This window comes from Lepeophtheirus salmonis, chromosome Z, assembly GCF_016086655.4.
Source record: "Lepeophtheirus salmonis chromosome Z, UVic_Lsal_1.4, whole genome shotgun sequence".
Classification (NCBI taxonomy): Eukaryota; Metazoa; Arthropoda; class Copepoda; order Siphonostomatoida; family Caligidae; genus Lepeophtheirus; species Lepeophtheirus salmonis.
Genome location: NC_092584.1, coordinates 4,359,549 through 4,374,972, shown reverse-complemented (window position 1 = coordinate 4,374,972; position 15,424 = coordinate 4,359,549). Strand labels below are relative to the sequence as shown.

The window sequence follows — 15,424 nt, the reverse complement described above, 5'->3', positions numbered from 1 at the left end:
CACAAACAAAAATAATACAAACATGAATTTTGAAACGTAGTTTATTATTAAAACATAGGAAAAATAAAATAAGCGAAGAAGAACTTAGAATTAAGTATATTTAGAAGAACCCCTATAAAAATAACTATTTTTCTCAACGCTAAGTTAAAATTCTTAGTTTTTGTCGGTAGTTATCAGCTCTCTTTTTCTTGTTTCATTTTTCTATATTTTGTACGATTAATTTTGATATTAAAATACCTTTCAAAATTTATTTATAATTATTTTTGACACAATCTCTGAAAACGTTTATTTTACTTAACTTCGAAGAGAAGTATGAAAAGTATCTCCAAATGAAATACAATTTTTTTAACTTCTTATATTAATCAGTTTATTTTTTTAATATACATATATATGATATAAATGTTTTAGGGGGTTTTGAGAGCCCCACCTCCCAAAGGGTCTAGCAACACCACTGTTGATATTTAGATTCAGGGGTCGAGCTGTAAAAGCAAACACGGGGATGTTCAGAGATCGATTCTGATTATTAAGGGTTCGGGGGAGTCTTTCCCGGGATTTTTTTGAAAATACAGTTGATTAAAGTGCAATTTTAACGCAATATATAAATAATTTTTCGGAAAGATAACATTTCAGAAGAAATTCCGCCATGCCAAGGATAGTTATTAATAATGAATGGAGCGATGAGCTGTGGTTTATTAGGTATAAAGCAAAAAAATACGGATTATACTGTCATTTTATTGTTAAGTACGCATGCTGTGGAGCAGTGTTGATATTCATAATTACATTACACTCGAGTAGTGATGTACCGCGAGCTGAATTTTACTCCATAAGTATTTTCGAGTTTCTAAAAAAATTATTCTAGGAATTTGGATTCTTCACTTGTTACTCGCTTGAAGACTTGATACTCCCCTAAAAACTCGTCAGTCAAAAAAATCATGTTTTTTATTGTAAATGATTGAAACTTGTCATTTAAAAATTTGTGTAGCTCTCTGGAGGACTTTATAATTGAATATATTGTATATGTATATATAAAAAAGATCATATAATAACATTAATACTAGTATACAATAAAGACTATAAGATACTGATGACCACACAAAACTGTTTTTGTAATTTATGTTCCACAGATTAATCTAAAAATGAGTTTAACTATATTGAATTGTGGTCATAAGCGTAATTTAACAGTTTATAAAGTGTGTTCATAACAAATATGTTTTAAGTAGCACTGATGCTTATTAATATCAATGTATATTAATGATAGTCTATAGAAAAATAAAAGTTTTTAGATGGCAAAGTAATTCGAAGCAATGTTGAGAACTCCAGCTAGTCTTAAAAAAATCAAACAAAGATTATTTTTAAAACGAACTGAGATTATGAGTACAGATTGCGGAAAAGTCATCATTAAGATTTACATGTTAGAATGTGCTCAAGTTTTGACAAGTTCTAAGTAATGAAGTAGCACATCACTACACAAAAGGGTAGGGATGCGAGTTTAAGAGGGCCATCCCTACATTTTCATTCTAGGAGGGATGTCTCCCCACACCGATCCACCCACAACTCCAGGACTGGTTATATTGGTTCAACTTAAAACATTTGTGCTAAAAAGGTTACGTATAAAATTGTTTGAGTAATACTGATCCATGGTGAAATCGTAGTCCACATTATCAATGTGTGACAAAATTGTTGTAAAAAAGCAGTATGACTGTGAGTAATTTCATTGCAAGACAATATCATCGTTTGCAATTTCGTTTCCAATTTATATTATCTTCACACGATAAAACTATTGAATGGTAAAGAAACATTCCATGAAAGACCCCTTCTAATGTTCAAGAAACGCACACGATAACAATGAATTTACTCACAATCATACTGCCCATAATGATTTTGCTTTGCAATGCTATTACCTACTACAATTTTGTCTCATAAAGATAATGAATGATGTAAATTTATTATGTTTTTTTCACTCCTTAATTTGTAATTGGTAATATAAAGGAGGAATTTCCTTTTCATTAGCAGTTGGCATTATTATTTAATTCCGGAGTAGTGAATATCCTTTCCTAAATAGATTCAATTATATTCAAAACCTGATTGAACATGCGTGTGTGCTCAAAAAAGATACTACGTTACCCTAAGGATTTGTTGAAAAGTTATCATTATAAATCCTTGTTGGACTCAGAGTAGAATTGAACATCGACATTGGAGTAATTCTAGCAAATGTCTTTATTTATATTCTTTTCTCCTTCCTTTCTAAGCACAGTTGATTGTAGCTGATCTAATGAAACGTCATGAGCATTTATTTTTTCTCTCATACAAAACTTTCTTCAAATTTTCAAGGTTACCATGTTGATTTTCATTTTTTTTAACATGCCTATTTTCATCAATACTAATGTATAATGATGAAAATCGTCTGTATTTTGGACATGTAAAAAAAAGAAGCAGAAAATCAAAATGGCAACTCCTAACAATTTGAATAATGCTTTGAAGGAGAGCAGCTTAGCTTTCGTGATGTTTAATTAGAACAGCTGTGACAAAGGAGGAGGTGGATAAGGAAATAAAGAAGAACATTGGCAAGAATTACTCCGATGTCGACCCTCAATTCTATTCAAAGTCCAACAAGGGCTTACAATAATAACTTAGCAACAAATCCTCCAGATTACTCTCCGTTTTTATGAGCACATACAAATGTTCAATCAGGTCTTGAAAATAATTGAATGTAGTAGAAAAGGAGGTTAACAACTCAGAAATTAAATAATAATGACAACGCCTGTGGAAAAGAAAATTCATTCTTCAGATTATCAATTCCAACAAAGGGGGTAGGCTAAAAAATACAGACGATTTACATCACTAATAGTGTACATACATAGCTAGAGTAGAACGGAATTACAAATGCATAGCTACGCTTTTAATAGAATATGACATTAATTCAGTAGACTTAGTAAATGCTTACTATTTTATCACGCAACGATATTGCCACAAGAGTTTTGTCCGTAACCTTTTTAACAGACACCGTTTACATTATATGTAATAATTAGAAAAGTCAAATAATATCCCCTTTTCTATATTCCAATGTCAAACAAGGAGTCAACGGCCCTGAAATGCAAATCTCATTGCATGAATTAGGCAGACATGCATTTATTAGTCTTTTAGTTACTTTACAGAGATATACATTTTAAAAATGTAATATCATTCAGCTGGTATTAAAAAAAAAATGCAAATTCAAACGTTCTTGAGAACCTAGTGGCTCAGGACCTGGAGGTTGGGCACCCCGTACTTAAAGGAAAAATAATAATATAAAATCTTGAACTAAGTGAGTGCCCGAGTCTCCATTTTAAAACGAAATATAAATAGTTAAAAAAACGTAATTTCTAACCTTAATAAAAGTGATTTGTGGAGGATAGACATGAATGTCGGGCGTTGAAAATATTCGAACACTGACAGAGATCCTGGACTCTAAAGAATTAGACAAAGTATCCTCCCTTACTTTACAAATATATATGCCACTGTCAACAGACTCCGCTTGTCCAATAGTAAGGATTCCAACAAAGCTTCCTCCTACAGTTTTAACTTCAGATTTTAAAAACCTATAGAGGAAATCATCAAAAAATAAAATAATATTTAGTTATCTAGTTTGTTCGTGAATATATATGATCATACATTTTTTCTAACAAATGTATTTAAACATTCATTTGTTACATAAAAACTAATATTGAGAAACTAAAAAAAAAAGTTGACAGCAGATTTATAAAGGAGTATTTATAAAATTATATATAAAAATCACAAAAAAGCAATATTTGAAAACGTTGTTATAGTATACAGGGTGATGCTTTGAATTTTCCCCCTTTCCATTCATTAAGAAAAAAAACAATTTAGTTAGGGCATTTAATAGAGGTGGGGAAAATTCCTTATACTGGAAGTCCAAGTCATGTCTAAAAACTTGAATGTTTTCATCCGAGTCCTCAGATTTCTTTTGAGCTCATTTCAAGTCCATAATTAAAAAAAAAAAAATAGACTACGGGGTGTCAAGTTTTTTTTTCAGGTTAAGTATAAACTAGACTTTCGAGTTCATTTGCGTCCTGAGTCATATTTAAGACTGAAGACTACCGTCCCGTCCAGTTTCGTCCACCATATCCGTCCTAAAAACTTATAAAGTTCACTCCTTTATGACGTCACTAAACTATATTCATTCTTTTTTTTAATCAGTTCTAATATTTCCAGCCATAAGGACCGATCCTAAGGGCTAATAGCCTAGACATGTCCTAAGATTTGACTGAACCGAATAAATAACATTAATTTAATCTAAATTGAGTCACGAGTATTTGATTGTGAGATCATGTTGAGTCTCAAGTCTAAGTAAAGTTCAAATCCACACAGTTATATTACTTGTAAATACACAATAAATCCGTCATTTTAATAAATTAATATGAATTGATAGTAGCAATCGATAGTTAATAATTAAAATGGTCAACGTTGTAATTAAATAATGTCTCCTCCGACGAATTGACAACTTGTACAGTTTGCTTATACAAGTTGTAACTTGTACACACTATCTACATAAAAATTTAGGAAGATCAATTATATTTCCTCGCCTTCAGCGAAGACGAAGAAGCATTTTTCTAGCCTGAAACAGAAGCTTAAATAAGTGAATGTCTTCCTGATCAATTAAAACCCACTTATACTCAATGTAAGTCTGGTGAGCAGTGCTTCCAGTGAACTTTTCAAACAAATCCCGTACGTTGCCATTTAAACACCAATATTTTTTTTTTTCCTAAAACCCCAAGGCTGCAAGAATATTAATATATATTCAAGAAAATTCCGGATATTTTCTGTATGTCTCGGTGCAAGTAAAGGGATCTGGACGTCTAATGAAATAATATATGTTGCTGAAATGCTGGGGTTTTGGAATAATTTAGGATTTTGGTAACCTTAGTTTTGCAATTATCCCATTTTTATCCAAATTAGATCTATTTCATATTTGATTACATAGCTCCATTGGGAACTTTAAGTAATCATGTTCAAATTTTCTATCAGTAATTTCGTCAAATGGATTATTAATCCAATGATGTATTTCCTCCATGATAAACTTCATTAATATTTTTATGGTTTCTTTGATTATTCGAATCAATTTCTGACAGTTCGCCTGACTGCAGGATTTGATCTTTAACAAAGAAACACAACATTTATTCGTACTCCGGTGATTTCATCACATACATAGAATGTATCCTAAAATGCTCCGACTCAAATGTAGTATAAAGTTATTTACCTTTTGCAACACGACTGTAAAATAGGTTTGGTCTACAGTCTGAAAACATATAGAAAATTCCGCTTGCAACGAAATAGATTAAAACAACCACTTTAAAAACGGTTTCAAACGATTATGTAATATAAAGCTCGAGACTGTAATCACTAGTATATACGCATGAATCAATTAAGTAAATAAAATAACAGTCATTGTTCTTTGTTAGCTTATTATATACGAAAAAAAACTCAAGATTATATACATTTTATGAACTAAAACACAAGATCTGGGGGGAGGGGGGGTCCTAAAGCATTGTCAGCCCTGTTTCATAGCATCAATATTGCTAGCAACAACCATAATTTGATTGATCAAAGGAGCCTTGAGTAAATTAATGACTCATTTGCAAGCAATGGCGTTCTCACTTCTTCATCTCGAGATTCAATACTGCACCTTCATCAAAAGCTTAAAGCTTCAGCTATCAAATAATATCATTTTTTACTCAGCGTGACTTTTATAAAAGGTTAAAATGTGGGGATATCTTAAGGGGAACATTTCAAAGCATCACCTTGAATATAATATGAAGAGTAAAAATCCTTTGTATAAATCAAAAGTTTACTCCTTGTTATGATCGTTCAAATGAAGAAAACATTTATGAAAACAAAAAGGCACATTTTCACATTCATTTCATTACCTATCAAAGACAACGTCTGGATTGATTCTCATATCGTCTTTCACCCATTCAAAAACAGGCTTCATGGATCCTTTGACAAAACAACTTAATGAGAATTCATCCCCAGTCTTGATATATTTATTTGAGGATGTAAGAACAAGGCGCTATTTGATTGAATAAATAATGATTAAAAGATAGTAAAAATAAATGTATTAACGTAGGGCAACCTGGATATTGGGAGGATTTCCAAGTGTGTTTTGAAGTGTTGAACTATTCTTGAAGTGGTCCATACTAGACTTGACAATGCTGAAATGTAAAAGAGTCCAACATAACAAAAACGATGCGAACCACATTTCGAATAAATTTTACATCAACTAAATATGAAAATATTTTGTTATTTTACACGTGAAATATACAATATCTTAACTGGATTGTAATTCCATATAAATACATATATTTATAGGATGGGATTATTAAAGTCTGAAGAACTCCACACGTTGGGATAAGACTTTATTATTCTAAAAATCCAAGATTTATATACATACTACATAAAAAATATGGAATTTGCAGTATTAATCTAACATTGGCGGGGACTGAGTCACAATATTCTGGATTTATACTCTAATAAAATGAGGGGATCCCTATTTTCCAACAAATCCTTCTTTAAATCCATATTAATAATTAACCTCGTCCCGTATTTGTACATAAATGTACACTAGGATCTGGACATAATATTTGGTAAGGGTATTAAATACTGTAATAATATAATGTGGAAGTGATATTGAATTAAATAAGCTTCTTTAAAAGTCGAATTGGGAACTCATTAATCCCAATGTGTATATATATTAACCCCACAAGGAATTTTCATTAACGTCATAAATTGCATCAAAGTAGAAGGATACGTCATCTTGGTGGCTCAAAGTATACATTTGTACTATATAAAACAGTCCAATTTCCAATAAATCTTCATAAAACTTCCTAAAATGGCTTTTTGAATAGAGAAAAACTTGACTATTGCATTGAATACCACATGACACTAATGATCAACAATGACAATTGAATATAATCAAAGTAAAATGTACTGAAAATCATTAAAAATGGCAAAGACAAAGAAATGAAATAACTTCTTTGTTTAGACTAGACGATAATTTAAATGATGATAAAGATACAAATTTCGCAAAAGTGGCGGAGGAAGAGGCGGGGAAATGACTCTTGGTTGCTATAATTTGGCTCCACTTCCCCTTCCCAGCAAATATAGAGGTGGACTTAGGCATCAATCCTAAGTGACCACGTGGTTTGTGAATGTTTCCTAATATTCAGGACTTTTTCAAATTTGAGTTGGTCAAATAAAAAGGCAATTTTGGGGAGAATTGTCAAGTTGTTGACAAGTAGGTTTAAGCAAAATCGGGTATATTTTTTATGGCTTATATCTTGAGGGATTTAATTTTTTGAGGGCTCCTTAATATATGATTTTCCAAAGTTTAAGTGAGACAATTGAGGCTGCCTGAGAAAAAATTATATTAGTGAGAAATAACCTGTGATGTTTTCTTCAAAAGAATAAAAATACTGCTAAGAGCGTCTGCAAGATTTTCTTTTTTAGGAGGGGGGGGCTCAAATTTTTTTTTGTTAAGAGATCAAATTTGAATATATGATTATGAATGATACAAAATTTGTTAATTGTGTGTGGGGGGATTGATGTACGTTGGTTGTACAGCACCTCCTTTGCTCCTGCCCTCTCCTAATTCTCCCTCTCTGCAGACACTTTTTTCAAACGTTTATTTTCTAAATTATTTATCCATTTCGACAATAGAGGGTGAAATAAAATAAACTCAAACCAGGCCTAACTTGGATTATATTAAAATATATAGATCAACCAAAAAAGAAACTCAAGACATTTCTTAGACCAAGGTTAATAGAAATAGAAGGTTTTACCATAACCCGTGTACGACTGATGTTTAACTTCCACCACACTTTTAATATTGACGTCATAGTGGATGAGTGGTTGCGTATTTCGTCAAAATCTGTTTTTCTAACCCAGTAATCGGTACAATACCTTAAATTTAAAATTCTAGCAATAGTGACGTCGTGAACTATGAATGGTTGCGTGTTTTGTCAAAATCTGCACGCCTTGCCCAGCAGTCGGTGTAATACATCAGATTGAACATTTTAGCAAGCCTGATTACATGATGGCCTTGTATTTCTAGTAATCTTGCATTAGACCATCCTCTTAATTCAATTTTCTCTTTCATTTAATAACAAATCTACTCTTAAAAAAACCCTAAGTTTGTCAAAAAAATGGAAGGAAATGTTGTGTGTGGGTTTCATGGCTAGAGTCAAGGTGAGTATACATAAGGTATGTAGATAAGACATCTAATTGCTTTTGTTTAGTGGTTATTTTGGTGACGTCACAGAGGAGCATTTTTAGGAGGAAATTCGATAAAAGAAATTGTATTAATACATAATATACGTTTTTATTTTCTCATCACACAATATTATTAATGTAAATTTTTACCCTACGACGATTACGGTACTATAAGTATTAAAAAAGAATAATGAAAAAAAGGTCAGAACATATATTTTCAAGTAAATATACAAAAGTAGTAGACATCTGATGGATTTGTAAAGGTTGCCAGAGAAAAAATACTCCAAGCACCTCTAGAAGAAGACATAATTCTTGGAATAATATGAGTTAATACTAACACTAGTCAGTAACACAGAGCTTGGCTCCGTTGTGACGTCATGAAAAAAACTTTCGGATAACGTCACCCAGATTGTGTTCCAAGTTTTCTTATCGATACACCTTATATACTGTTACCTTGAGTCGATCCGACCTTGGGTTAGCTATTATATGGAAACTTTTAATAAGAATGTGATCAATTTACACGTCCAAAATCGAACCTATGATTTTATATTTATATTTTTAACATAACTAAAAATTGGCTAAAATATTAGAAGATGCAGTAATGCTTTCTAGCTATCGAATAAACGATATTTTACAAGCTATACAATCAAAAATTAGCCACATCTAGCTGAAAATCAATTATCCTGGTAAAACAGGGAATATATAATTCATAAAGTTGACATGTTTGTAATGAAAAAACTATGTTTAGAACAGGGAAAAAGATTATTGCTTGAGCTCTTTTTTTTTTTTGTAAATTCCTTAATGGGTGGCTGTGGTGTTAACTTTTTCCTCTGCAGTATGCAATATGCTTATCTTTGTTGTAAACTGGTTTAAAACAGCATAATAAATAAAAATATAATTTCAATATTCTCCCTTCAATAATGCTATTTTAAATGTTGAAAGTTTTCCTCTTTTTAGAAGGATTTCTAAATCCTCTTCCCCCCTAAAATAAAAAATAATTTCCATAACATATAACAGGCAGCTGATATTGGCAAAGGACTTAATTCAGGTGTGCCTTATATCTCACTCCCGCTTTCTCATCGCCCTCTTTTTTTATATTACAAATATGGCAACTCTAATTATTCCTAGATTCACATGAGTTGATTTGTCACAACGAGTGGAACCCATACTTTGTTAAGATATGAATACTGTTTGATATTTTTATTTTATCTTATAAATTTTTGTATTATTTATACTCACTGGCATACTCTTGTGGGTGTTTGGTGGGTCTTCAAATCAGTCTAAAAAAAGAAAAGATGAACAGTTAAGAACATGCTATATAAATATTGATTTTAGATATAACTTATTAACTCAAAGTAATTTTGAAATAAAGGATGTTGATGACTGAGTCTGTAGCCTTGTGACTTCACAATCAAGTATAAATCTTTTATGTTCGAGGGGGAATCGATTCCAAAGTTGCAATTTAATAAGGTTTAAACAATCCAAGTCCTCTGTTTTCGTTTTAACAGGCTTGGAGATTGAGGAGAAAAAGAGCACCGCTCATTTATTTTGAGAGTTTGAGTGTCTCAATATTCCTATGATATTTATTTTTGTGCCTCCAAAGTCGTTAAGAGGCTATTTTTTGACCAAAATAAACCCTTCTTTTTATTTTCTCTTTCTATATCTACCTCCTTCTCTCCCCTCTTTTGTTCTACCTTCATTCTTTGTGTTCAGTCTTGCAATAAGAGCGCCCTCTGCTTGTATTTGTATATAATATAAATTAATTTATGTAAGTAATTATATCACGCTGTTGATCATTCTTGAGATAAGCCGCACCCCACCCCAAATTAATGAAAGCTAGTAACGCCCCTGGTGATGTTATTAAGGATTGGACTTTATAATAATCAGGACTGAACTGGACCGGACCGAGACTAAACTGGGCGGGACTGCAGTCATGAGTCCTAAGTAGGGATGAACATAACAATAGATTGTTACAAAATTGTTATCACAGAGGGCTGGAATGTATTAGCAAGTGGGGGAGGAGGGATTATATAATAGTGATGTCATAAGGAATTTTACTTTTTTTGACAATTTTGAAAGGGTATTATTGCTTTTTTATAAATGTCATTTTTTTCCAAGATACAAAAACTTCTCAGGGTTAACATTTAACTAAAAAATATTTCAGACGGGCGTTCCTAAGGACTGTCAGTAGCACAACTGATTCAAAAAATAATTAACAAAGTTGAGTGACGTCCAGTAAATTTGCTACCCCTTTTTTTTTTTTTGGGGGGGGCTTTGGCCCCCTAATATTTTCTGAAGCCCCATAAGATAAATATCTTATATATATTTATCAGTCTGTTTTTGGTATTATCACACATGGAATACAAATTGTCCAGCAAATCAGTCTGAAATTTAGAAAGTAGATGTATAAAATATCTAAGCATGTTCCCATGGTATTTTTTTGGCCTCCGAGGTCATAGAGAGGATGTTTTAACCAAAATAAAACCTCCTTTTCCTTCTCTCTGTCTCTTCCATATTTGTATCTTTCTACGTCCCTTCTCTATATCCTTTCTTCTACCTTCATTCTTTGTTTTCATTCCCTTTTACTCAACCTTCCAACGTGAACACCCTCTGATAGTTATGTATATTTGTACGATAGATTTTATTCAAAGCACAATTGTAAAATATAGGGACTGAATGCATTTAATAGACTTTTAATGAATTCAAAGTAACACTTTCTAATTTAATTACAATAATGAATATATTATGAGTTTAATTAATTATTTAAATTTAAAATTATGGTTATAATAACCTGGAGTAGGGTTCAACCATAAAAGCAAATCATCATTTATAAAAAATGTTTTAATGCACATTCCTTATAAAATGATGGTACATTACTATGATTTTTAAAGGCCCATTTCAATTTTATATTTTCTTATGAGCTTTAACGAGTTATTTTTTTAATAGGCATAGAAATGTATGTATTTATATATAATAAAAGTAATAATTGCTAATTTAATTGAAGAGGAAAGCTAATTCACCTACATAACGGAGTACATGAGCTAACATTGGGATATCCATTCATAATTAATTAGGTTCCTAATGTGATTAAAATGTTTTTGTTTTAAAATTTATATTAATCAAGAAAAGTATCTTTGTATGTTCAGTATGCGGGAATTATTTAACAACAGACATTGAGCACCTGCGACAGCTGCGCATGCATAGGTAGGACGTTGTCTATTATTTTGGCGGTGAGCTGGAAGTGTTTGGCGTCAGTTAACAAAAAATGGCATCGATCAACGAAGTTTTTATTCCACAATCGTGGAAAAGGAAGAGTGTCCTTGTGATTAACACCGAAGGACACAATGTTCAAAATTCTTAAGCCTCGAAAGGTCTTTTGTCTTGAGAGTCTCGAGGTGATGATGAATCAACAGCAAAGCGTGCTGATCACAAGATGGGCTAGGACTTCATTGCAAATTTGAAAAAAAAAGAAGCATAGGTGATGAGCAATAAAAATCTATCAGGACTATTGCCAGGGTTCTCCACTTTTCTAAAAAGCTGATGAGGAAGTGTGTGGCAGATGGTTTGCGATACAAATCATACAAGTGCTCAACTTTGGATATAAAAGACGAATGTTGACCTACTTGTCAGTTTTTTTTTTTTTTTTTACATTGTAGGACCCATTTTTTGGCCTCCAAGTTCACTGGACCTCAATCCAATTAACTCCTTTGTGTAATATGCAGTTCAGCAACACACCAACAGATCCTCCTGTTATCCCAAAAACACAGCTGATGTCCAAGGTTTCTAGGAGAAATTTTGGAATCTGCCAAAGGAGTATGACATCAAGACCTGCTTCTCTTTGCAAGGTACAGTTATTGACATCAAATGTAAACTGTCATTGTAAACTGTCTTCCTCGAGGTCCAAATCTGCTCTCAGATGGCTTTCTAGGACAATTACGCGCGGAGAAGTGCTGTCATCTCAACCCTCTACTTGTACTGCGTGCTCCTGGTAGCGACTAGGACAATGTTTTTCTTAGCCATCCACTTCTAATGACTTCTAACCTCTCAAAATTTGTATGACAGAGATGAGTAAATAATAACTGTTGGCTCGGTACAAGTAAGTCCTTGTTGGACCGAAAGTAAAATTAAGGATACAAAAATGAGCTGCCTTTATTGTTGCTTGATACGAAGTGGGATATGTGCTTATTTCATTCATTTTATAGCTAATTGTAGCTTATCCTATGAACCGTCATTCTGGTCTCTTCCAAAATGTTGTTCAAATGGTTAGAATGTTGATTTTCGGTTTTTCTTTCTTCATATTTTCTACAACTCTTTATATTTCTTTTTAAGAAGGTATGTTGTTGTTGTTTGTTCCCATGCAATAATAATCTAACAAGTAGTAATGAAATGAAAGGAAGAAATATGATGAATTAAATCAATTTATTATCATTTTGTTTCTTACATCCAAAATGAAAGAAGATGTTTACTCATTATCTGTTTGGAACACATATATTCACAACACATAGTTTTTGAGTAAGGAAAAGAGAGTAATAGATGCCATTATTGCATGTCTAACAGGGGAAAAAATGTATTCAATCTTGTTCCCATTAATGGCTTCAATAAGAATATTACCTTATAGATACAATATACGTAAAAAAAAAAAATCCTTAAATAACAAATTTATTTATTGTTTATTTTGAATGACGGTTTCAAAAGTATTCGGTAGATGGTGTTTTAATACATAATATACATTTACAGAGTGCCCCAGCGAATTGTGAATACTTTTTGGTAATCAAATTTCTTCGTCAGGTCAATGACAACTGCGATATAGGACAAAAGAATCGGCTGTCAATGCTTTATGAAGGTGGAACTATGTAGTTGAAGGTCATGGAGACAGTGGTTTTTCCCTGGTTGAAGGGAAGCTTCTCCAAATGAAATTATGTTTGTTTAGCAAGATTCCTTTCCAAGGTCAAAGGCCACAAAACCCCCAAAAGGGGTATAAGGACAACTTGGCGAATTTCCGGACAATGAGGCAGGGTGGTTTCCAGGATTATATTGGGGGAGGCTTGGTTTTCGGATTTTTTTTTGGAAAGAAATTCAAAATCCACAGCTTCTTATAAAAAAATTCAAATATTAAATTTTTTGAAAAAAAAATTTCAAAAATCCACTGCTGGTTACAAAAAAATTAAATTTTCTAATAAAAACAAAAATTCTGTAATTTTTTTGAGGGTGGGGAAGCTACATCCCCTCCAGCCCAACCTCTGCGGATCCTCTTCACACTCTTGACTATGGGATCTGGGATGCCATAAAAAAAAAGGTCTGTGCTCCCTCCTATATGAATATGGAAGCCCTAAAGTATGCCGTGGAGAAGGAGTGGCTGACATGTCGGAAGATATGTGAAGAAGGCCCACAAGGCCCAAGATCGGGGCCATCTTTTCAAACGACCTATTTGAAGTATGTGTTTATTTCCTTAATCTCATGACTGCTTGCGGCTTATTCAATGAAACGTCATGACAGGTAACCTGCTTTCCTTCAAAACATTCTTCAAATGTTTTGGGTGATCACGTTCACTGTCGGTTTAATTTTTTTAACAAAATGGCATTGAATATTATCTTGACGATAGATTTTAATTCTCTTACGTTCTGCTTGAACAGTATGAGATGGATCAAGGGGAAGAATTACAAAAGGGTAGCCGATCTTATTGTTTGGAACAATTTTCTTCGGTACAAAGATAACTGGAAGGATTAATGTCTTAAGCATCATCAGAATTAGTTGACTTTAGGGTAAAGTTTATCTACTTTGTAAAATTATATGACTTGACTGATTATTCGATTATCGTTCTACAAAATATGAAAATTGGATTTATTCGTGTTTTTTTTTTGTTTTTTTTTATAATTTAACATTCCCAAGTATCACAAGTTTTTGCAATGTTTGTATGAGTTATTTGAGGATACTTTGTTTCACCATAAATATACTTTCATATACATACCTTGGGAGTTAAAATTAATCAAGGAGATGCCTGATTAGCATATAGAATGAACTCAACCTTGTTAATGATTAATGTTTGATCATTTGCAGTAATCATTTTTGACACATTTATATGAAATCATTATGAGAAAAAAAAGAAGGAAAAGAAGAAAATTCTAGCTATTTTAACTGCATAGCTAGAGAACAACTGAAAAAAAAATTGAAGGGGTGAGGATTTTAATTCCAGAAAATTTAAGGATAATGTATATTACAATTTATTTCCCAAAATTAATTTAGCAATTCACAAATCTTTTGCTCTTATTTGAGGGGATCCATACACGAGTAAATCCCCCAAAACAACCACCTCCAGCTTCAACCACAGTCTCCAACCATCCCCTAAACTAAGGACAGGCTTTGATGAGGAACACTTTTGCCATATTGACCACTGCATCGAAAATGGAAGCTCACAAGGAGTAAACAGGATTATGTGCACGTTTATTGGAATCTCTCTCCAAGAGGCCCCACATAGTAGTATAAGAGATTCATATCTGGTGAGCTAGGGCCATCTCCTGCATGGACTGCAAGAAGTCTGGAGGACGAAAACGAATCGATCATGAGTCTTCCTTGCAGGTATTCCTGAAGGATCAGACTCTTTGAAAGCCTTCATCGTAGACAGTTGCTTTTTGCTGGTTCGTAAACTCAATAATCCCCTTGGGTATGTTACAATCACGGAGCCACACAATAATGAACACACAGCGTTCGTATTCGGAGAACATCCCATGGATTTTGTATTGTTGTCATACATTTTAGTGAGTTGTATCTGATAGGCACACTTTCAAAAACATAGATCTCACGGTTGCCAAGATATTGAGGTCTAACCTAAATCCCCACCCTATATAAACATTTCGTACTTGCTTGATTAAGCGTTTCAAATAGGTCCTTAGGCTTGGTCTGAGGGCTGTTGTTGACCTCTCAGTATAGTTTTCTTATAGGTTTGGTGGACACTTTATGCTTCTTTCCACCTCAGATGAGGTTTTTCACATTGTTTGACCTCTTACTCTTGTATATTATGCTCTGGGACACCATATTGGTTCGAAATGAACATGTATCCATTTGCTTTATTGTGATTATACAAAAGACGCTCCTTAATGACCTTCTTCTTGACCATTATGATCAGAAATTGAATATGATCTGTAGAATTTCATCTATTTAT

At 32.7% G+C, this 15,424-nt stretch overlaps 1 protein-coding gene across 1 annotated transcript in view; it reads right to left on the bottom strand.

Annotated features, from left to right (window-relative positions):
* The window catches only part of LOC121130056 (uncharacterized), an 81,062-nt gene that overhangs the window by 25,872 nt on the left and 39,766 nt on the right, over positions 1-15,424 (bottom strand). The window contains exons 7-10 of the mRNA XM_040725752.2: positions 9,505-9,545; positions 6,131-6,209; positions 5,925-6,067; positions 3,368-3,578 (exon numbers count right to left, since the gene is read on the bottom strand). Coding sequence (XP_040581686.2) covers positions 3,368-3,578; positions 5,925-6,067; positions 6,131-6,209; positions 9,505-9,545 — 474 coding nt within the window. The remainder of the gene's footprint in view (positions 1-3,367; positions 3,579-5,924; positions 6,068-6,130; positions 6,210-9,504; positions 9,546-15,424) is intronic.